The sequence below is a fragment of the Cyrtonyx montezumae genome, unplaced genomic scaffold (genome assembly GCF_038088225.1).
Source record: "Cyrtonyx montezumae isolate F1298 unplaced genomic scaffold, pur_monq_1.0 scaffold_3, whole genome shotgun sequence".
Classification (NCBI taxonomy): domain Eukaryota; kingdom Metazoa; phylum Chordata; class Aves; order Galliformes; family Odontophoridae; genus Cyrtonyx; species Cyrtonyx montezumae.
The window spans coordinates 134,922,997-134,947,515 of record NW_027072034.1 but is presented as its reverse complement, the minus strand read 5'-3'; the positions used below and the strand labels follow the sequence as shown (position 1 = coordinate 134,947,515).

Here is a 24,519-nt window from a genome sequence, read left to right as displayed (position 1 = left end):
TTGTGTGCCAGTCTTATTGATAAGATGTTTTTCAAGCTGGATTTCAGCATAACTTGTTCCTCTGTGGAGTTGTGGGATGTGTAAAGGTCTCTGAATTCAGAGTCAATGCTCAATACAGGTTTTAAATTGTATAAAAGATAATCTTCAAGTGCATGGTAAGGCTGTCAGGAAGTCTTAAACTTTATATGGTGGTATAGTCATGAGAATTTGACATGGAAAGTTGAACACAACACCAAATATGAACTTTAAGATGTGATCAAGTATGTGATTTTTTTTTAATCCTTTAGATTAGCTACCACAAACTTTATTTTACAGCCTTAGTGATTGCCTAATAGAAAATTTTATTGTTTTAGTAAGCACTGGTTTTGCTGTGGAGCCCCTCTGCACATTTTACTGTCTTTTTGGTTACACGAATAAATGTTTAACTGCACTAGAGCTAATGTGGTATTTGTACATGGATTATAACATGTTGTTTGAAAAATGGAATACACAGCTCTGCTGCTTTCTGGGTACCAGTTTAAGTTGCAAGACCTGTTGTAGACACTCCCTTGAGAGTATGTCAACAGATAGGAATCATCATGAGCATTTTCAGCATAGACAGTACTGGAGCATGATTCTGAAATCTGTGTTCCTGTGCGTTTGTCTAATGCCCTTGCCTGTGCTTTCTTTAAACTTCCATCGGAGGGGAATGTGGAAAACATGCTAAAATAACTCCCTGCCGTGGTACTTTCTTAGGGGAAATTGGACCTCAAATGCTTCTTTGAAACTTGCTGCACAATTACATCAGTCTCTTAAGAAAACCTTTTATCTGCAGTTGTTTGAGAAAAGGGCAGACAAGTGGTCATCTACCAAACCCAGAGGGTCAGCAGCAGGTGCTTGGACAAGAGTGCATGAGAAATGCTGCAGAGGTATTACCATACAACAATTCCTTAGCATTCTTTCAGTGATTTTTGTGGTCTAGGAACTCCAGAATTAGAAGTGGCATCTTTGAAGTTTTTCATGAATTTTCTTCCCTTAGTTTTCCAAGCTATGTGAACTTCAAGCTTAACTATGCATTTTATGCATAATTTTTTTGCTTTGAAGCTGCCCTTTTATGCTTTTTCTGAAAGCATCCTAGTCTTAGAACAACAAAGCATTGTTTTATATTTAACTTTCCCATGTCACTCTTGACCATGTGGAAATCTGTCCTCTTGTGCTTTCCTCCACCTTTTTCCTGTGTCTGTTGAGGTGTTCTCAAACAGAAACTGTGCTGTTGCTGTTGTATGTACTTCTAGATCTATTTGGACAGAAGATAGCAAACCAGAAGTGCATGTGGAATTGGCTTTATGTAGGATGTGTGATGGAATTATTATTATAATTTTTTTTTCTGTGTGTCTCTTCTAACAATCTGCATCATTTCTTTTTTCTTTTCAGCTCAGTGCTGAAAAGCTGTTACTGCCATAGGCAATTTTGTTATAACTCACAGTTCCTAGCCTGGGGTGCAAATAGCTCCAGGTCTGCTGCTTTGTATCTAAATTTCAGATTCTGCATCTGTGGACTATTTTGCCCTTCATTCAGCCCTTGGAAAGGTGAACATCCACACTTTACTCAGAAGGAGATAAAAGGAGTTGGTGTCAGGAGGCACTGCTGCTGTGCTGTAAGAAAGGATGGGCTGGCTAAAAGTATTTCATCTTTGCACTTCTCCATCCGTTTTATTTCTGAATTCTTAAGGAAAAGTGATACTGGGAAATGAAACTGTTGTCTAGGAATAGAACAAATGAAGTGAAATGACTGAAAGAAGGATAGTGCTAAACTGGATTTTTTTTATTGGTGATGTTTGCCCTCTGAGTGTTTACTTGTTTACGTCTTTCTTTTCTATTCAGTCTGTGTGTTCTTCAAACAAAATTCCAGCAAGTGCACGTCTTGTCAAGTGTTCTGCAGTTAGCAAGGTCATGCAGTAAGATTCAGAGTGTGTGGCAGAAGAACTACGAAACTATCTAAATTGCATCACAGTTAAATAGCTATTGAGAATACACTTGAAAGCTAGCGCTTTCTGTCTTGATGCTGGCTGTGTAGGTTCGGCATGTCTGATGAGAGAAATGGAGGCAAAGCTTGTGTTTGTTTTGCCCCCTTTGCTGGTGGGATGCTGTCTGTACCATTTCTTGCTCTCTTTCATCAGTAGAATTTGGTGTGTCCTGTGTGATTGCTTCCACATAAGACTCTCTGGACAGCTCTGGCAACGTGAGTCCTAAATTCTAGGGGAAACCCCAATGGGGCTGTGCCTGCAGTGTGTGTCCCTCGGGCATGTCCTGTGCTGGTGGGCAGCTGGGGACCGTGCTCATGCCTTCCAGTGTAAAGCCTGTCTCCCTGAATGTAAATAATTGGGGAAGTACTGAGGGATACTACTCAATTATACTGTTCTTAGTTGTCCAGTCTAACAGCTTTTTCTTGTGGTTGTCTCATAGCAAGCAGAATACGTGATTTCTTGCTTAGCTTCCCTGTTGTTTTAAAACTAAAATAGTATCACGTCCACTCCCTGGCCTTCCATCCTGATTGCTGTCTCATGCAAGGCAGTGTAAACACCTCACTGAAACATGACTCATTTTGATGATCGCAGATGATTATTTTTGAAGAGCAAATAGTTGTGACATCCCTAAACCAAACTTACAGAGGCTGTAAGTGATGGCTGGGTAAAGTCTTCTAACTCTTCTTCTCTCATACCCAGTCTTGCTGTAACTGGAGGACAGATAGGGTGAGCAGCCATTATTACTGTTCTGCACACATGTAGAAAGAAAAAGTTGCCATGGAAAGAAATCTGTTACTGCTCATTAAAATGAAACGCATCAAAGGGATTCTCGTAAATGAGTTAGAAATACCTTACTGTCAGGAGAAGGACAAGTTATACCATAAGCTACTTTCAGGCTTCAGCAGATGTTATAGTCAGCTATGTGTGATGGACTTTGTCAGTATTTCTTTGTCGTATTAAGGGGCCACAAAACTAGGTCTGAAACCATGCTGTTCAATATTTGTTGTCAGAGTCAAACCTCAAAGTGTAACTTTGCTTTTAGTAACTTGCTGTTAGCTGTGTCCATGTGAGGAGGCAAAATCAATGCATCATTTTTGTTCTGTACATACATGTATATCTATACTGGATGTGTGCACACATTTGCAATTAAGAAACAGAAAATGAATTAGTGAAGATCATAGCAGTGAGCATGTATCTTTCTTTCTTATGGTAGAAGAGTCTTTCAGTAAAGTATACCAAAGGTTTTCGTGCAGTAGAAACCATAATAATCGTAGCTTGCACCACTAGCATTCAACTTATTTTTGTTTGGCAGTATGTTATGTAAAGCAAGCTAAAAGTAGTGGATACTTCCCTGCACAAGTGGGAAAAGCATTATGTTTAATTACTTGAAAGTGACAGAATTTAACCTGGAAAACTTTTTTAGCAAGATGAAGGACATGAAAATAAAGCTGTTAGTGGAAATTGGCAGACAGATTTGTCTGATTTTTTTTTCTCCACATTAATTGGTTTGATTCTTCAGTACTGACACTTAGAAGTTAATTTATCGATACTGACTACGTAGGCAGATATCAGTGAAGGCTTGAATTCCTTTTCCAGCATATCCAAATAAATCTGTAGTTTTGATTAAATTTCATTTAAGCATTTTTACATGTAATGTAATCCAGAGTACTTGTGGCAAACATGGATACGACTAGGAGGCCTCTCAGTCTTTTCTTTCTAAAAATGTTTGTCACATTTAATACCCATGCGTGGAAACCTGAACCCAGAACTTCTGGTAACTTTAATTCACTAAACAAATTGAACAAAGTCCATGTACTAAGAATATTGCTAGCTTCTCAAGTACCTGGTAGTCCCTTCTCCAAAGCCTTGATGAAGTATTGTGTTTGAATAGGGAAAGGGGATCTCGTTTTGTTAAATACAGGTAAAGTAAAGTAATCTCTTACAGCATTATGTAACTTCTTTAATTGGAAGATGGGGACTTTGCCATGGAGATAATGAGACACGATGTGTCTAATGTGCAATGTTTTTTTATTGTTGTTTTGCTCAGTGGGAGACTTTGATAAAATCTGGCGTGAACACTGTGAGGATGAGGAAACTCTCTGTGAATATGCTGTGGCAATGAAAAACCTTGCAGATAATCACTGGGCAAAAACTTGTGAAGGGGAAGGCAGAATTGAATGGTGCTGCAGGTAAGTCCTCATGTTTTTGAAAGATGTGGTTGCATGTTTCTGTTTGTAATTCTTTATAATACATAATTTTTTATTTGCTATTTTTTAACATTTGTTCCATAATGTATTACAATACGTAATTTGTTAATGATATATTGATTTTTAAAATGAGTACCTTATTTAATGTTCCAACTTATAAGCTGTAAATCCATAATGAAGTAGTTTCTTCTAAAATGAGATATTTCTTTTTTAAAGCAGCTTCAGCAAACAACTTCCTTTTCTTCAAGTGCTGAAGCTGCAACTTCGTTAAATATAAATTATAAATCATAAATTTAAGAAAGAATGTTACATGCATTTGTCTGAGTCTAAACTGAACTAATACAGTGAGTGTAGCTGAATAATTTGCAGGGTTTGGGTTTGGCTTGTACATGCAAGTGCATGGATTTTAAACTTCTTGCATGCCCTAGTAGTAAAATCCTGGATTGAGTTCAGCTGAACTATTTCAATCCTTGAGGAAACTAAAGTCTAAAATAGGATAAGTGTTAGTCACTCGGGATTCCTACATAAGGTTGGCATCTGAGGCATACTGTGAAACCTGTGCAGCAGAGTAAAACAAAATATTGTTGAAATCTTACCTGTAAATGAATTTATGTATAGTCTTGTCTTTAGGAATGTGTTTAGGCAGAGGCAAGTGATACAGGTCTGAGAGTGAGGTCTTAACATATCTAGATGTTTGGAAAAACTTCAAATTTCTCATCATGATAATAAAATTATTTTAATCAATCCATCCTTGAGGAAGTATATCAACTAGTAAGTTGTTGTAGGTATCTGTTACTCTGTTTTCAAAATGCTACAGCAGTGGAGGTTTCCAGCTTCCCTGAAATCTTTAAAAATCACTGCAGATTAAAACTTGAATAGATTAATCTTAACAGACTACCATTCTCTTCTAGTCTTGGAATAGTCATCCTACATGGGAGTTACAAAGTAATGAGCAAAAGAAAGAGAAGGAAAGTAAGGATGACATCGCTACATTTAATTTTATTGCATAGATCTTTTGATCCCATAAAACTAGCAGTTGTGGGGAAAAACAAAAAGGGGGCATGGGCTGTGTTAATAGTGAGTATATCAAGCTGGTGGTAACTTGAGGTGTTCTGTGCTTGCTGGAGGTGAAGCAAGTCAGTAACAAGCTTTTTTTCTCTATGGCTGACTCTTATTTAATATTTGAAACCCCTTCCTTTTGTATCAGTAGTTCGTAGAATGATTGAATAATTAAAATTGGAAAAGACCTCCAAGATCATCTAGTCTAAACGTCCACTTACCACCAGTAATAGATTCATATTTTCATAGATACATTAGGTTGGAAAGGACCTACAAGATCATCTAGTCCAACCATCTTCCTATCACTATCCCTACCCACTAAGCTACTAATGCCCACTAAATCATAGTACTAAGAACAACATCTACCCTTTCCTTAACCTCCAGGGATGGTGACTCCACTACCTCCTTGGGTAAGCTATTCCAGTGCCTAACAACTCTTTCCGAGAAAGAAACTTCTCAATATTCAATCTGACCTTCCCCTAGTGCAGCTTGAGGACGTTCCCTCTAGTCCTGTTGCTACTTATGCAGAAGAGGCTGACTCCAGCCTTGCTACAACTTCCCTTCAGGCAGTTGTAGAGAGTAATAAGGTCTCCCCTGAGTCTTCTCTTCTTCAGATCAAGCAATCCCAGTTCCCTCAACTGCTCCCTATTCCAGACCCTTCACAAGCTTCATTGCCCTTCTCTAGACATACTGCAAAGCCTTGATGCCTTTACTATGTAGTAAGGGCCCAAAACTGAACACAGTATTCAAGCTGTGGTCTCACCAGAGCTGAGAACAGCGGGAGAATCACCTCCCCAGTCCTGCTGGCAACACTTTTTCTGATACAGGCCAGGATGCCATTGGCCTTCTTGGCTACTTGAGCGTGCTGTTGGCTCATGTTCAGCTGAGTGTCGACCAGTACCCCCAAATCCTTTTCCTCCACACAGCTTTCCAGCCACTCTGCCCCCAGCCTGTAGTGTTGCATACAGTTGTTGTGACCAAAATGCAGGACCTTACTCTTGGTCTTGCTGAACTTCATCCCGTTGTCCTCAGCTCACTGATCTAGCCTCTCCAGGTCCCTCTGTAGGCTCTTCCTGCATTAGGGCAGATAGACACTTCAGCCTAGCTTGGTTAGACTCATTAAGTCTTTGAACTTAATGGTGGTGCACTCAGTTCCCTCCTCTAAATAATCAATAGCAATATTAAAGAGAGTGGGCCCCAGTACCATCCCATGGATCCCTTCTGTTCTCATGGACTTCTGATGATCCAGGCAAAGCTGCATGTCTCTAAAGAACTCAAGGAGGCATTGAGAGCCTCAGGCCTTTTCTTATCCTCAGTGGTCATGTTCCATGCTGCATTCAGTAAAGGATGAAGATTCTCCTTGGCTTTCCTGCTATTGTTAATGTATTTATAAAAACACTTTTTGTTGTCCTTTACTACAGTGGCCAGGTTGAGCTCATGTTGGGCTTTAGCCTTTTTGATTTTGACAGCATATGAAGGGAGAAATTCATTGCACTCTCCCCAAGTTGCTCATCATTTCTTCCACAGGAGGTAAACTCTCCTTTTCTCTTGGAGTCTCAGCAGATGTTCCCTGTTCAGCCACACTGATCTTATGGCACATGGGGATGGCCTGCTTCTGTGCCTTTAAGATTTCTTTCTTGAGGAGCATCCAGCCTCTCTTGACCCCTTTGCCCTTCAGAACTGACTCCCAAGGGACTCTCCCTGCCAGTGTCCTGAACAGTGCAAAGTCTGCCGGGTGGAAGTCCATGGTAGCTGTTCTGCTGACCCTTTTCCTGACTTCCGCAAGGACTGAGAACTTTACCATTTTGTGGTCACTCTGCTCAAGACAGCTCCCAGTTGATTCTTTAGCTGAAGTAAACATAGTTAAGTGTTTCTTGCAAGTCCTTTCCTGGACGTGTTTTGTGTATCCTTGTCCCAGTTGCCGAAGAGGTGAATGAGTTTGAAAGAGCTCACCCATGGGCTGTTCCACTGGCCTTGTCGGAGTTGAATAGAATGAAGAAATAACTATTTGAGATTGTAGTAAACTCTTGTTATGCAGCTGACCTTGTTGGGTGGGTTTTTTGTTTATTGTTTTGTTTTTTGTATTGATGTGCCGTTGATTTATGGTCACTTGTGATCCACAGCTGCCAGTGTGTTTTTTGTTTTGTTTTGTTTTTTGTTTTGTTTGTTTGTTTTACAAGTTTTTTCAGTTGCTGGGTGTCTGTGCTTTTCATTACTTCTGTGGAAGCTTTGACCTTTGCATTTCTCTTTTACTAAATTATGCTCTCTTAAATTATACCAAGTTCTAATACTGAGATTTCTTGCAGCATCTTCTTCCTCTGTCCATCTTGGTGTCATTTGCAGAGCAGTTAAGAGGAGTTTTTATGGTATTTCCTACAAGATCTATAGAGTAACTAATAAATATCCAGTTTGGGCCTGGAAGCGTGGTCACGTTAAGAATATAATCCACCCGATTGGAGATACTAAAATGCTCTCAGTGTAAAGCTTCAGTTCAAGCAGAGATCTTCTGTATGTAACATCCAGGGGCCAGGTGTTTCTACATTAGTAAGAAGAGGTTACTTCTTCCTTCTTTAGAAACTGAGGCTTGATCAGATAAATATTAAAACACAGCAGATCGAGTTTGTGCTCTGCATTTTTTTATTTTTTGCTCCTGGCTGACATCCAGGAGGTGTGCCACACAGATGGCAGGTCCCATAGTCCTTACTCCTCCTTGTGTCTAGTTGCTTAATTGCATGCAAGGAACTTCACTTGCATGAGTCTTCATTGAAAGCTTTTGTTGGATGCTTTAACTGAGTGTCACCATGGCAGCAGGAGGGTAGCTGATGTGTTAGATGAAATTTCATTTGAGAGTGGAATGCTGAAAATATTTGGGAACCTCTTGTGTATTTCTGTTGAGCAAGACTGAGACAAGCTCAGTCTCTTGTCTTCCTTTTAAGGAAGATCTTTCAAAATTCATGACAATAGCTAGGGAATTTTATTTTTTTTATCTTTCATTATTTTTTCTTGTATTGTATAACCAAGTACCCAATAAAGTAAATCTGAGAATATTTGTGTACATTTTTTCAGGGTCAAGATTTAGGGTTCTCCTTGTGAAAAGATATATCTTGCTATTCAGTTCAACATACTGGGAAAATGTGTCTTGTGATGTTAATTCTTAAACCAGATGACAAAACCCTTCTCTTTTAATAATTCTTTTATTTAAATGACACAAATACAGATTCTAGAAAATGTGGAAGATAAAGCTCTTAAGTGGCAAAATGTACTGTTGACCGTATGCTACATTGCACAGGAGTTATTTTATTTTGTTTCAAGCCAGTAGGATACAATTTTTAACATGGGAGGAAGGAACTTAAAGCTTTGTTCCCTTCCAGATGTAATTTAGGTAAACCTCAGGTGCTGTTGTAGAAAGCCTGGACCACGCTGTCTTTTCCTTTCTTTTGTTTATATCTTCAGAAAATTGAATGCAGAGTAGCAAATGATGTTTGGAAATGAACACCTGTTTCATTTAATTTATATTTCAATGCAGAGCATAAAGCAAAGTGGGATGGATAAGATGGTTTACCCTAGTTCTAACTTGCAGTTTTTGCTGGCATAGGTAGCCTGGTGAACCTTTGTATGGACAATGAATGCCAGCCTGTTCTGGTTCTAGTTAGAACAAAATAAGCTAGACCAGCAGATTTGCTTCTTTCTGTTGCTTTTGCATCAGTGTTACAACTTGTGTTGACTTGGCGGTTCTTTCTTTTTTTTTTTAATAATGAAAAAACAGAATCTGCAATTCTAACGAGCTTGAAATAGCTATTGTGACAAAACATTATCTAGACTTGCAAAAAAAGTCTCCAGAGAGTTTTCAGTACACTGAAGAAGTGTGATCTGGATCAGTTTACTGTTAGGGGAATGCAGGACTGTTCAGGGGAAAAAAGAATTGCAGACAATGGATGTTAGAAGCTTATCTTAAATATTTGCTTTACTGAGAAAGGACTGTGTATGTCTGTCCCTGCATCTATTACTGATCAGTATTTCTCTCTGCAGTCTACTGGAATACAGTCTGTTTATTAAATTTGCAAATGAGACCGAGCAGGGAAGAATTTACACTCTGAAGGCTGGACTGAAATTAACAATGATATTAACTGTACTGAATACTATCAGCTGTACAGACACAGGCTTGGAGGTAATTGGTTATTTGTCAGTCCTCTAGAAAAGCATTTGATTCTGTAACGAACCACAAGCTGAATATTAAGCAATCACAGGATACTCTTCCAAAAAAACACACATCTTGGAGTACGTTAATGAGGTTGTCCACAAAATATCTAAAATCCTTTGTTTAGCTTTTCTCTCAGTTAAGATCTCACTTCGGTCTCTGCATTTTTAAAAAACAATGACAAAAAACAACTCCACAAAAAAAAAATAGGAAAGTTCAGGGTTCTTACATTTATTTTCCACAAAAGCTGTGTGTTTTCCTAGAAGCTGGAGCTGTATGGTGAAATGGAGTGAAATCTAGGAGATCCTTTTACAAGATCTTTAAGGATAACTGTACAAGGTCAGTTTGGGATTGGAGGACAGAGTAAATGAATGATTGAAGTTCCACAGTGCTACTTTGGAGCTTTCTTGGTGAATGCAGTTAATTGAGAAATTCACTTTCAATGGGATTAGAAAGGAGGTGGGTTGAGGAGAAGGAGGGAAACTATTTAAAGTAGAAAAAGGATCTAATGTTCATTGTGCGTGTTTGTATGGTAACCTTTATATTTCCTTCTAAATAATACTTTGTTCTGACAAAACTGTATCTGTTTGTTGAATGTTCGAGCTAATTAAAGCATTGATTATATGATGACTGCTGACTGTTTCCAAGTTCTTAGAATCATCTGGTAACGAAGGGTGTTGTCTCCATAAGCTGGTTTGTGGTGGGAGGATAGATACAGCACAGGAGAAACATCCAATTCCAGACCTAGTTGTGTTTTCCAAAGAGCTAAAACCAAGTATTAAAAATGAATGACAAAAATTAAAAGCTTCTCACACTGAACTTCAGTAGCTTATACTTGGTACTGTAATACTTGCTGAATATATAACTTCCTTAACCTAAATCTGGACACTGTGGATAATAGCTAAATGCTTTCCAGTCTTTCTTCATGATTATTGCCTCCAAGGGAAGTTTGAGAACTTCATTTCCTTGATTTACTTCAGAATAGAGTGGGGGAGGTTAAACCTGTTGAGTTTGTTTCTTTTTTTTTTTTACTTTTTTCGGGCCAGCAGTTCTTTCAGTTGACTTTAGAGAACTAGAATTTCCTTCAGCTCTGAAGGGAACTGTGTAAGTTCATAAGTTCATAAGGTTGGAAAGGACCTATAAGATCATCTAGTCCAACCATCCTCCTAGTGTAGTTTTGCTATATCCCCATTGAGCCTGATCTTCAGTGTTAGATTCTGGTTAATAAATACAGTGAGGAATGTGTAAGAGGCTTGCTCTTTCCTCTTTAAAAAGCAGAAGTAAAGAGAAGGACTGTGTCAGTACTTGACCTGCAGAAGTGTCTACTTGAAGTTCTCGATCGTTCATAAAAGCTATCAGATTCATCTTGACAAGTAAAGCAAAGGTGACCAGCATTAATTTAGTTGCTGATTATTTCTTGGGAAGAAGAACTAACTGCTGATTCTTTGATGTATTTAGAATTTAAAATGATGTTCCTTTGACAATTGAGAATTGGAAACCCTTCTCCTCTGTTATTTTTTATATAGTATTGAAACTCCTGGTTTTGGTTAGTGTATTTTACAGGGAAGCTTCTCTTAGCTTAAGACTGTTACTGAACGGTTTATCTCCTGAATATATGGTCGTGCTGTCTTTTACTGTGGTAGCATTTAGCATTTTTTATCTGAGCATAAGCTCAGGTAGCATTTGAATTGCACAATTCTTCATAAACAAGTCTGTTAATTGTAGAGCTAATATATCACCAGAGTGGAAGCTTAAATGTCAGAGGTGTTTGCCACAAATTGCATTGTGGTGGCTCTCAATATTATAAAGTAAATTACTTATTATTTACAAAGAGAAATAAAATTAAGTAATATTCATTGCTTGAGACCATTGTTAAACGTAGTCTTATATGACTGCACACTCAAAATGAGTGTAATCGGTGATAGGGTTTTAAGAAACATTAGCGTGTGGCTACATCAGCAACTTACCGTGGGGTAAACTGCTGAGTGTGTTGTGTTTTATGAGGTACTGAGCAGGACCTGCCCGTCAGATCGCTGCTGCTCGTCACACTTGTGAGGTCTGTTTTAAACGGATAGGGAACAACCTTGAGATGAAAGCCTGCAGTGGTTATGGAGTGCCATCTTACCTGTTTGGTTTCTTTGTTTGCTTGTTTGGATGGTTGGATTTGGTGTTTTTTCTTACTTTGTGTCCAGACTGCATACTCGTGCAGTAACATGAGGAGCTTTACCTAGTTCTCCTGTAAATCTTGTTGTGATTCTGGCCTCTCTTGTCTGCCAGTGAAAATCCAGGAGAAGATGCTTTCTATCACAGCTCTCTTTAATAGTGTCTTATGGCATCAGAACTTAATTGACATGAGAGGGAGGAGTAAAACAATCGGGAAAAATACTAAATTACAGCAGTACCAACAGTGACAGAAGGAGTTAAGCTGCATTTTATAAGTAGGTGATTCTCATGCACAAGAGCTCATCTGCTGGGCAGCATAACACCTTCTAGCAAGTGGAGAAGGTTGATAACATCAGTAGTTCAGGAGGAAAAAAAACAAAACTGCTTCCTCCCAGAGTTGTGGGCTTATTTATTTGTTCCCACTTACCTGACGTTGTCAATAGCTATACAGCATTATTTAACCAGAATGTTTCAAAAGGGGTAACAAGACAAAAAGCCTCTGAGTAAAACTACAGACCCTGTGCAAGATGCTAAGTAGTAAGGTAACTGTAACTGTGAGGAGGAGGGTTGTGTTTTCTTTCACTAAATGACACTGAGCTAAATGGTTATCTCTAAACTCATTGTATGCTTATGAACAAATAACATATATATAAAAATATATATGTTATAAAATACGACTATATATATAGTCGTATATATATATACATATATATAAAAATATATATGTTATAAAATACGAGTATAAAATACGACTTCTATTAGCATAAAAGTAATGGAAGTGTTTTTATGGGGTTCTATTTTGTTGTTAAATTACAGGCTTCTACTTTAACTTTGTTAACTTTGAATCTTTGTCTTTGTGAATGTGGAATTTCTAACAGACTTGCTGTGGTTTCACAGTTTATGTATTTGGGAGTATTGTAGCCTGGGCTGCTGTTACTGCTTGTGTGTGTGATCTTGCTCAGTACTGCTAAGATACAGATCTTTCTTTTTTTCTACCTAGCTTCTCTTTCATCTGAAAATAGCTTTGTTTACTGAAGAATTGTGACTATAACCTTGTTGATTACAAATGCATTTTTACTGTGTTTATTTCTCGTGGGGATGTGTTTTCTCTCCTAAGGTTACTGTCTGCATCTTAAATTTTCCTTACTTAGGGTGAGAATACCTAGGGCCTGCTCAGACAAGTGAAACATGCTTGTGCTTTGATTTTGTTAGACGTGGGTCAGTTCTGATCTTGAGGCCATTCAAGTATGTCAGCACAGGAGTGTGTCCAATAGAATTTATTCTTTACCTCACTGCAAGAATGAATAATGTGCTTTTGTAATTACGCATTACAGATTCCAAGTGTCCTTTTCCTGACAGTTTAGAGTAAAGTGGTTTCTGTCTGTACCTGTTTGATTGTATATGCTTCTCTTCATAAAACTCAACAGTAATGACACTTCTTCCTGTTTTTTCCCTCACATCACGTGTGATGGAGAGGCTGGATGTATTTGGCGCCTATGATGTAATCCATATTTAGATCAGGCCTGTGTATTTCAATACCTTGTCTCTAATTGTGATTTTAAAGCCGTGTTTATACCAGCACGTTCTTTCTGAATGTGGAATGTGAAATAACACAATATAGAGTGCTGTTAGACTAAGTTTGAATTTGTTTTCTGGAATGTTACCTCCAAACGTCTGCAGGTTTTTATTTATTTTTTTAGAGGAAAATTGAATGCTTCAATAAAGTATCATAAAAATGTTTTGTGAAAACATAATTTGAACAAGTACTGTTTTTGTTAAACTTCTCATGCAGATACTTGGCATCTAATTAAAAATACTGTTTTGTACAGGGTGAGTCAGGCTTCTAATTTCACAGCAACAAATTGTTTCCAATCCTAGTTCTGTCCAAAACAGTTCAGTTATTCTCTGGAACATAATGCTTGCGACTCATACAATAATGCTGACTACTGGTTGAAGTATTGAAGTGCAATTTAACTTCTTTTTTTTTTTTTTTGCATTCATTCTTTCAAACTGGTCATCCTTCCTGATAAATACAACTGATTATTTTATTCTGATTCCTATTAGCGAAATATTTAAGTGGGATAAAAAATGAAAGCTAAAATAAGTTTTATGCAATAATACAGAACACTGAAGATACATTATTAAAAAGGAAGGAAAAAGCAAACTCAAAGTTAGAACCAAGTGTAATTAACTTAGCCCATAAGCCTAAGTTTATATTTCTTTTTCCCCTGTGTTCCTTAATACATGCATGTTTCAAAAGCCTCTGCATTTGTAATTAATAGCTGTCTGTGCATGTACGCAAGCATGCCTTGATAGATAACTGTAGTGCTTAGGTGATAGCTGACATTTACCTTCAGTTAGTGTTCTGTTCTTGCTCTGAAGATTTATACAGATAAAGCTAATTTGAATCTATTTACAGAATTGTGTCATAGAGCCTAATTTTGGGGGGGAGGGTGAAAACCACTTGACTTGAAGTGTGTCACATCTTTCCTAAAGCTGATTTCCCAAAGATGCAGTATAACTCAGATTTATTGAATAGCTTATAGAACTTGTATCTCTTAATTCTCTGTCTTGCGTCCAGTCTGACTGTAATGACCAAAAATACCATCCCATTTCTCTGGGGAATCTTTGTCATTTCAGTGTATGCCGGGAATATTTTCAGAATGGAGGGAAAAGAAAAGCACTTGAGAAAGATGAGAAGAGAGCACTTCTTGCTTCTAAGACCACTCCAGCCTTAAATGTTTCCCAGCCTCCCAAGATTGAAGATCCCTTACCAAACTTTGGCTTGACAAATCATGAAGCTCTAACAGAAGAGTAAGTTTTACTTCTTTTCCAGACTTACCTTCTTGTTGAGACATAAGTGGAAATTTATTCGTTATAATAATAGATTGGTCTGATGCATTGTTTTGTTTTTTTTGATAGTAAAGAAGTTGGGTTTTCTTGTGAATATATCCAAGTTCCAAGAATAGTTGAACTGTAGTGTAAATTTTGGTGGATGCCATATAAAGGTTGCTCGAGAATGAAAACTTTGTCGTCATCGTTTAAGTATTAGAGTAATTTCACTTTTGTATGTCATTACTGTGCAGTGCAATTTATGTTAAAGCTTGAGGTGAAATAAAGCAGATGTTAATTAAGTTAGAATCTAATGGCTGTTCAGTATTGTTGAAAAGTCAATTGCTTTTGTAAGTACTAAGTGCCAAATGTAAATAACAGAGTACTTCAAACTTTCTGTTCATAAATAATTGCAGAGCAACTCTTGATTCCAATTATACACTTCAAAAGCAATTTTGAGTTAGAACATTTAATTTGAAGTGTGGTAGCTTTCTGACGACTGGCTCTGCAGAACTTGTGTATTTTTGAGGTGTTTCTCTAACATGGCTTTATTTTTATTTTTTGCTTTTCTCTCAAGTAAGAATTTTATTTTTTGGCATTCATTAGTAGTAGCTTTTTTTTCTTTCTTCTTACAGTCCTACACTGCTTTTTCTCTAAATTGTCTGGCTCATGTTTTTGACTACTCCACATGTTCATTTTGCTAACTCAGCCTAAAAATGAATACTTGTTTTTACTGAGAGCTACCAAGCAATTTGACACAAAGAGTTGATGAGGTGTTAATGCCTCATACCATCTGGTAACACAAAATGTTCCTGTAGCTACAAGTGGCAGGCTGGTACTGATTCGTTTAAATCAATAAGTTTGATCATACACTACTTGAAGCTGACCTGTCTTCTTGTGTGAGATCATATTGTGATAAAGCATGAGTTCTCTCTCTGCATGTGCTTTATCTTTTTGTACAGGATTTATAATGGCCACAGCAGGGACAACTTCACAAATTTAATCTTGCTACCAGGAATCTGTGGTCTTATCTTTTGATCTAATTTATGTGTATAGAACGTAGTTAATGTAAAACTTTATATTTCGTAACTTAAAAAGTATTTGTCAGTACCATGACCTGTTTTCCATCTTCTTTTTCAAGACTTGAAAATACATATGTCCATAGAGACAAACCTGGCAAATATAGGATTTTTGATGTTTCCTGGAGTAGGCAACAGATGATAGTAAGGTTTTTAGTATAGCATCAAGGCCTAGCTGTTACAAATCACTGTCTGTAGAAGTAAAACACTGTAATTTCTTCTGTAAGGCAAAGAAGAAATTGAGTTTTTATCAGAATGAAAATGAACTGTTGATGAATTGAAGCATACTTTCCTCTTGAAATGCTGTTTTATCACATCTATACTAAATCAGTTAGAGAAGTGTTTGAATCTTGGGGCATGGGGCATAGAGGAGCTTGCACTCAATGCTGGTTGAAATAGTGTAATTCCATTCTGGTCATGTAATGCTATGAACAAGAGTTGAAAGTTCAGGAGTGGGTGGTTTTCTGTAGATTATAAACCTGTGTGCAAGACTGAAGCTGGTGGATCTTGCAAAAATAACTGATGTGAATATAGAGATGAAAGTGAAAAAGAACTGAAAGGTAATGTATTGTCCACAGCAGCTTTTCACATCCAGGAACAGGTCTTCTGGCTCTGCATCTTTACTTGTGAAACTGGACTTCAAAGTGGTTTAGTCTTGCAAGATAAAAGTGAATGTTATTTGCTGTTTGTTCTGCTTAAGTATTGTTTTTCTTTTTCCCCTCAGGTTAAACAGTCTTGATTTTTATCCTTTATGGTATAGATTCTTCTCAGGTGTTAGGTAGCATCTTAAGAGGCAGTCAAACTATTGTTCCTTCTTTCATAACGTATTTCAGCAAGCTCATCCTTTCTATAGGGTGCCTTTATGTCTGGATGTTACTGATCTTTGAGACATGCCTGTATTACCACTCAGAGCCAGTTGTATAGCTTTGTTCTGCTCTTCTGCCAATAGTATAGGACCTCTAAATTTTCATTCTCCTTTCATCCTTGGATAAATTGTAGCTTAATAATCAAAAACTGGAAACTAGGAGTCCAACCCTTGAAGTATTAATGTTTTCTTTTTCTGCCTGTATTCTAATGCATTAGAGAACTGTGCATTCAGAAAATCATAGGGGTTGGAAGGGACCTTTGGAGATCACGTATTCCAACCCTCTGCTAAAGGAGGTTCCCTAGAGTGGGTTACACAGGAAAGTGTCTGCGTGGGTATTGAATATCTCCAAAGAAGGAAATTCCTAATCCTGTCTGAGTTCAAGATGTGCTTGGAGGTTACCTGCAGTGCAGTGTGCTTCCCTTGCTTTTTATGTTAGTTGCCTTGACTGAAAATCGTTAGGAAATGAGTTTGAAGAGTGATTAGCAATGAATTTAGGAAGACTGTCTTTGTAACACAGTAATTGGATCAGTGACTGTCACCTAGATGACAGTTATGTTCTCACTGAGGAACCTGACTTGAGAGCTGCCATGCTGGAAAAGCAGTTACCTGAGCCACTGAAGAACTTCACAATTATGTAAAGCACCTAACCAGGATCCTGTTCTCATTTATAACTGGCAGCTTAAGAACTGCTAATAACCAATTTTGAGGGAAAGCGAAACCTGACAAACAGTAGGAAAGTCAAAACATAAGTGAGTGTGTGAATCTGCTGCTTTTTAAGATTCCAAAGTATATTTGCATTGATTTTAGAGTCTGGTAGCCTTATTAGAGTAAAAGAGAGAACACCTATTGGAGTGAAAGAGGAAACCTTTGATTGCCCTGTGCTGTGTATTGGATCTGTTGCCCGTTGGTGTAGAAGGGAGAGTTTCTGAATTCTGCTCAGCTAGATGATTCTACCCAGAGATGGAGCTTTGCAAAGTCCACCTTGATGTCGTCAGAAATAGTTTGAGGAATGGTTGCACCCTCTTCACTGAGTCAAAAGCAATGCTGCAGCCAAGAGAGAAGGAAACAGAATCAGTGTTTTTTTACTCTAACATAGGTGTGGTGGCGTTCTCTCCATTTAGAGAATTCTGTTATGTTACTTAATCTGTTCAGGTATTTAAGGTCACCCTTTAAATGGAAAAATTTAAGACTGCTAGAGGCTGTTACTCTTGTTCCTTTTTAAATGGAAAATCTGTGCTAAACTACAGAGTCAGATTCTCTCTTGTTTACTGTGGTCCCATGCCTCTCCAGTTGGTTTGCTGTTACCATCAGAATACATGTGTACATACTGAGAATGAAAAGTCTGCCATTAGGGTCTGCATCTGCAAAACGAGGACCACTGTTCTGAGAAGTTATATGCTAACCTTACACAGAAAAAGACACTAGCTGACTTCAGACAGTTTGTGATTTATTGCACAAGGATCCAAATGGTTCCCTACGTGACTCAGTGTGATGCACAGATGACACTGTGACTAGCATCCAAGTTGTGGGGGAAAAATAAAATAAAAAAAATGTTCCTATCATCTTCATCCTGAAGTCTTGCTCAGTACTGACTGTGTTCCAGGGTAGCTTGGTATTGCCTGCAATCTGAACTGATTTAGAGGTAATTGTTGTGCCCTGGTACTAAAGGTGCTCTTAACATAAACTCTTCAACTTAAGGGTTTTGTGCTTTACTGTGCAAACTTATTTCTTTAGGTATCTCAGCAATTCAAGTAAGGCATTCACTTCTGTTAATCACTACAAAGACGCTCTACAAGATTTCTTTTTGCATGAATTATCTGAAAATGAAATTCAGAATATAGTTTCAAAAAAAAAAAAAGCGTTTGATAAAACTGAGTTCTTGCTGCTTCTTAGATTGCTTCACTCCTTGGGAAAAATCAGATTGCTTGATGTCGGTAGCTGCTTTAATCCATTTCTGAAGTTTGAAGAATTTCTGACAGTTGGCATAGATATTGTTCCAGCCGTTGAGGTATGTAACATTTGCTATACTTGATATAAACCTGATTCCCAGTGGTTCCAAAATAATATCTCTAATTGTTTGGTTCTAAAAATAAGAAAAATATTGTCACTGTGAATCTTAAAATTGGAAGAACTTCAGTAGTCATTATGTAATGGAGTCTCAGGCGAGTTCTTGCTTCTTAAAAGCCGCAAGTAAAAATTCAGTTTGGTTATGCTTGGACACGAACCTCTGGTAAGCTATGTTCTTCTGACCAAGAAATTTTCTGCCTGTACTTGGTGAGTTTTTTGTGGAGAGTTTTAGTAACTAGAAATGCCCCACGAAGGGGGTTTTGAGATTATTGCTGCAAATATTAAACCACAGTCCTGAGGGCAAGTTTAATACTTAGGGCACTTTCTGTGGTAAGTAAAAAATTTATGGTAAATAGTTTCACTTTCTCTATGTTGTAAGATTCTGAAATGCATTTATATTTTTTCTGTAATCCTGTTCCCTTTCTTGATCTCTTTCCCTGATTTCTGTCACTCCTGATAGTATTTACTAACCAAGTAAAATGACAAAGCTTAATAGAGTGAAAAGGTTTGTAAATGAATGCATTTCTGTCAGATTTCTGTCTTTGAGCTTTCATATTTTGCCAGCTTCTAAGCTGAATTTTATTTTTTAAGTTCAAAATGAAAATCAGTGGCCTAAGGTAATAGCTCTTTAGATATGGAGACTTAGGAATACAGTGAACTTGGAAGTTGTGTTACTTGCTGCACTGTGGCTTACTTGCAAAGTGCTTGGCATTTTGTTCCAGTCACCACATTTAGTTCACTAACACGTAATTTATCTTCAAACATATAAACAAAAACACAATGGAATGTATTCTTGAAAAGAACTTGTGTGCTCTGCTGTAGTAAGCTTAGGCCCACCTCCAAACTAGAGTTAGTTAATCCTGATCCATTCGGTGTGACTGCTTTGAACTGTATCAGCACCATAGTCTCCTGAAAAAAATTCTCTCTTGTCCAGCAGTTGCCCCTGCTCATTTGAGATTTCAAAATACCAGCCAGAGGGTTCTTATGGGAGTTAATGTTGTCTTCTGACCTTTGGAAAAAAATCAGTGCAGTAACTTAGCCACTGAAGTTGAAGATAGAAGAACTTTTAAAGTCTTCTGATTTATCTGATCTTTTAGATACCAAAATATTTTTTGAAATAAACGGAATTATAGAGGCTTTCCAGGAGGTCAGATTGTTAAATAATGTGGAATAGAGAGTTAAATATTTTTCCTAACAAAAATAGGTTAATCCATTTTCTTAATGTAAATTCTTCGGAGATAGGTGCAGTACTTGAGTAAAATACTTCAGCTAATTTAAGGAGTATTGAGAATAATTGAAGAAAAACTAGGAGAGGAACTGAAGTGTTATTTAATGAAAGAATGTGTTCCAACTGTTTAGAATCTGCGTGTTTTATATACAGAAACTGTGACGTGCAACTGTGATGTGAATGTGGAAATAGGTTTCTGTTAAAAGGTCAGGTTTGTTCATCTGGGGGTGGGTTGGGTGGAGCTGCACAGAAAGAGAAACGAGTAAGCAAAGCAGATTTCCTAGTGTTTTCATTGGCTGCTCTTTCCAACTCTGTATCTCTGGCAGATATTCCAGACAATAATTAGCAGCTTTTATTTTCTTACAGGACTTTAGTTGGTCTACTTGGTATGGGAAGGCAGAACAGCAAAATTGAAATGAACAGTGAATCTCAGTTTTGGGACAGTCCCAATAGAGTTTCTTACTGCTGGAAAACAAGCTGAATATGCAGCAGATGTTGTATTGGAGTAAATATAGTCTGAGGGGAAAAAGAAGTCTGGAATGGTACCAAACTTAAGAAAAAGATGAGCAGGATTTAGCTCTTAAATGTCACTTTGTGCACAGAAATACGAGTTTGCTGTTAGGATCAGCTCAAGACTTGCACATCTAGACTTCAATAGCAAAGCCTGGTTTAGCAGTGTAGCAGCATTTTTTTTTCCTGTAACTGCTTTGCAGAGTTGGAATTCCTTTTGCAATGTTCTTTAGTCCTGAAATGATCTTCAACACTATTTCTATTTAATTGTTCTGTGAATATCTTTCCACTACAGAGAAATATTTTCCGTCTAATTTTTTTCAGTGATGTAAGTAACCTTTAAGTCCTCAGCACTTTTCTAAAATTCTTATGGAGATATCCTGAAGTTACTAATGTTAATTTCCTCTTTTAAATATCAAAAGGAAGCAGAATGTAAGCCTGCAGGTGTAATAGCTGTAATTGAAATTCCTTGATCAAACTGAAATAATGACTATCTTTCCTTTTTTTTAATTGATTTACTTTTCAGTAGTTCTAATTTCCTTCTGCATATTGCTTTACTCTTTCTCACTTACTGCACATTGTCTGATGATAATGTGGTTTTGTATACACAGGAATAACATCATTTTCTATTTGGAAACAATTTTACTTTTCAGATACTTTATGAATATGTTTACATTTTTTTTGTTTTTTTGTGGAGTTTTTTTTTTTGTTGTTGTTGTTGTTCTTATACTCCCTCATTAAACATGCTATAAATGCTTTGAGGGGCTTTAAAAACACAACAGGTCTGCCTCCACCGTTCACGTGTTCTCTGCAGAATTTTCTGTCTCAACTCTCCTCTTTTTCACTGCATGCATTTCAGCACTTACAACAACTTCTGTTGCTATCTTGTTGCAGCCTTTTATCTCAGTAGTTTTTTTTTTGAAAGAAGCCATTTCTAGATTTTGATGAATATTTGTCATAACTTAAGCATAGTAAATAACTTGATATTACTTTGGAGTGCTCTGTGTGTTACAAATTTATTCTTCTGTACATTGCATCATGGTGTCACTTCCCATCTGACAGCTCGACCTCACAAATGATTGAAAGATTAATTTTAATCTTTTCTCTGGCTTTAATTGCCCAAATATGTACTGCTGAACTCTGCATTTGCAGCAGTGAACTTTAACTTTCTAATGTAGGGTGCCTTGCCATAGCTTCTTCCTGTTCCTGTGCAAATAAGGGAGGTCAGTTTTTCGCAAGTGACCAAACTGTTGAGCTTCTTGGATACTTAAAAATCTGTTGGAGATACTGAGGTATCAAATTTAATTCCACTATATTGATTTCAGGTTTATTAAAAGAAAAAATAAACAATAATTTAAAAACAAAACAAAAAATAATATTTGAATTGTTGGCACTGTTTCACTCTTTGCCAACTTTATCAGCAGTACATGTTATACTACAAAACCATGTACAAATAACAGTTAATAGGGGATATTCTATGTTTCCAGCATCTGGAGAAACACAAGCAATGTACATATATGCAATTTTTTTAAGATAGAAAGCTCTGGTAGAATGTATCAAATCAGCTATTTCCTTTCTTTTTCTGTTTTTCTTCTTAATATAACAGTTCTCAACTGTCAAACCTCCAGTACATTGTTGCACATTTCAAACAGTTGTTGACAACTGTGAAAGCTAGTAATATCCATGATTTTCAAGTTGCCGTTTTACTGTGTTTGACTTAATAGCATGAGGGATGATGTTTAGGGGACTTGAAATTTGCTATAGGGAATGAAGAGAATATTACTGTTTATTCTCTTATTGTGAATTGTGTATTTGCTCTCTAAACTAACCTTGATGTTTGTTTGGATTTTTCTGTTCTACCAGAGTGTATACAAATGCGACTTTCTAAATCTTCAAATTCAGCAACCTCTTCAGCTGGCACAAGATGCTATAGATGCCTTTCTTAAGCAACTGAAAAATCCCATTGATTCTCTCCCTGGAGAACTATTCCACGTGGTCGTTTTTTCACTCCTCCTCTCTTACTTTCCATCACCCTATCAGCGGTGGATATGCTGCAAGAAGGCACACGAACTCCTCGTATTAAATGGCTTACTGCTTGTAATAACTCCTGATTCATCTCATCAGAATCGTCGGGCTATGATGATGAAAAGCTGGAAAATTGCCATAGAATCCCTGGGTTTTAAGCGCTTTAAGTATTCCAAGTTTTCACATATGCACCTGATGGCTTTTAGGAAAACTTCCCTGCAAACAACAAGTGACTTAGTTAGCAGGAACTACCCGGGAATGTTGTATATCCCACAGGATTTCAACAGTATAGAGGATGAGGAGTATTCTAACACTTCCTGCTATATTCGATCAGATATGGAAGACGAACAGCTAGCTTATGGTTTTATGGAGCTACCTGATGCTCCTTATGACTCAGACTCTGGAGAAAGCCAGTCTAGTTCCATTCCTTTTTATGAGCTCGAGGATCCTGTATTGCTTCTAAGTTAATGTAGTCATTGACGTGCTGAGTCAAACCTCTTGCTTAACAGATTTTGCTATACTAACATGGGCTCAACACACGACAACGGTTTGCATAAAGAAAATGCAAAGGTTTACAGAATTTGCTATTTTTTTCTACTTTTGAATTTTAAAATATATTCTTGTATGAGAGTGGAAAAAAAAATTTATGCAGATGACTCTTGTCATAGCATAAATTGCTGTTACTTTCTTTAGAATATATATCACTAATTTTCTTCCAGAAAGGTACCATTCTTTTCTTTAGTGCTGTGAAGTGTGAATTCTATTTAATTTGCTAAATGTTGTTTCGATATTTTAACTCTTAATGTGATTGAGCTTAAGGCACTGGAGATGGTTGGCTTCTGAGAAGTATATGTAGGAAGAACTAATTTGCACTTTAATTAAATGTGCAGATAGGTTAAGACACTTGGTTACACATGTCCCTACTTAATTACAGAACAAAACTTATTTCCAAAATTTGTTTCACTCTGGTTAAGCCTGGGCTGGAGAAACTGTAATGCACATTTGATTTTACTTTCATTGCTGCCCTCTTGAGATAACAGCAAAACACTTGAATACGTTAATCCAAGGTTACACACGCTGTGTAATTTCATTGCATAAACAGCAGATAGACGTGAGATTCCTGAATGGTTCCCCTGCACAAACAGAGGAGTATGGTACGTCTAGATGATTGTTTCACCTCAAAGCTGGAATGTGATTTTGCAATTTTATACGTGTACAAGCACTAACATATAACAGTATTTCCCCGATAATAGTGTTTTGTATTCTTTTCAAACTGTTTTGGGGTTCTGTTTTTTGATGTTGGGATTTTTGTGGGGGTTTTTTAGGTGGGGGGGGGAGGGGTCAGGGTGGTTTTTTTTCTGTCATGTTTTAAAATAAATTATTTATGTGTTTTAGAAACAAACAACTTTTTCTTTAACTTGAGAAGTCTACAATTAAGGACAATTGAGTGGTAACTACAGAGCAATTTTTGTTAAAAGGAACATAATTATCCAAGTTTTTTGAGGATACCTACGTTTGCACAGTCATATTCAGATAACAAAAGTGATGTTAACATACACTGTTCTGTTTGCTTATTTGGACCTTAATCTTCTGTTTGTTGAATAAAAACTGTAGCTATCTGAAAACTGATCTGCACTGTAAGAAGGTGGAACAAGCGTTTTATGTTTATGAAGTTTTATAACTTGTACAACAAACTCGTAAGTATTTTGCAAAAAATAAGAAAGAAATTCCTTTCAGCATTAATAATAGAGGAACCGGTATCAGCTTAGCTTATAAGTTCATAAGTTCATAAGTTCATAAGGTTGGAAAGGACCTATAAGATCATCTAGTCCAACCATCCTCCTATCACTATCTCTACCCAACTACTAAATTAAGTCCTTTAGCACCTCATCTAAACGCTTCTTGAACAGCGCTAGGGATGGTGCCTCAACCACCTCCCTAGGCAGGCCATTCCAGTGCCTGACCACTCTTTCAGAAAAGAAATGCTTCCTGAGGTCTAATCTAAATCTTCCCTGGCGCAACTTGTGGCCATTCCCTCTCGTCCTGTCATTACTTATCAGGGAGAAGAGGCCTACCCCCTCTTCACCACAACCCCCCTTCAGGAAGTGGTAGAGTGGTTAGATTGCCCTAATGACCAGAATTTATGAATTTAAAAGTTAGGCTTTTAAATTGGTATGTAAGTGCCTATGAGAAATGATTTGAAGTAGGTGCCACATCATGGGTTTAAGACTGACTGCAGCAACATGATAGAAAATACTAACATACAGTTTCACAGGTG

The 24,519-nt window shown here is 37.3% G+C and overlaps 2 protein-coding genes across 2 annotated transcripts in view; both read left to right on the top strand.

The window, feature by feature from the left end:
• Window positions 1–24,008, top strand: part of BMT2 (base methyltransferase of 25S rRNA 2 homolog) — a 31,389-nt gene extending 7,381 nt beyond the window's left edge. Inside the window, exons 2-5 of the mRNA XM_065743454.1 lie at window positions 4,053–4,194; window positions 14,273–14,446; window positions 18,305–18,419; window positions 22,080–24,008. Coding sequence (XP_065599526.1) covers window positions 4,053–4,194; window positions 14,273–14,446; window positions 18,305–18,419; window positions 22,080–22,709 — 1,061 coding nt within the window. The 3' untranslated portion in view covers window positions 22,710–24,008. The remainder of the gene's footprint in view (window positions 1–4,052; window positions 4,195–14,272; window positions 14,447–18,304; window positions 18,420–22,079) is intronic.
• The window catches only part of SMIM30 (small integral membrane protein 30), a 373,817-nt gene that overhangs the window by 118,492 nt on the left and 230,806 nt on the right, over window positions 1–24,519 (top strand). The gene's annotated exons all lie outside the window — the stretch shown is intronic.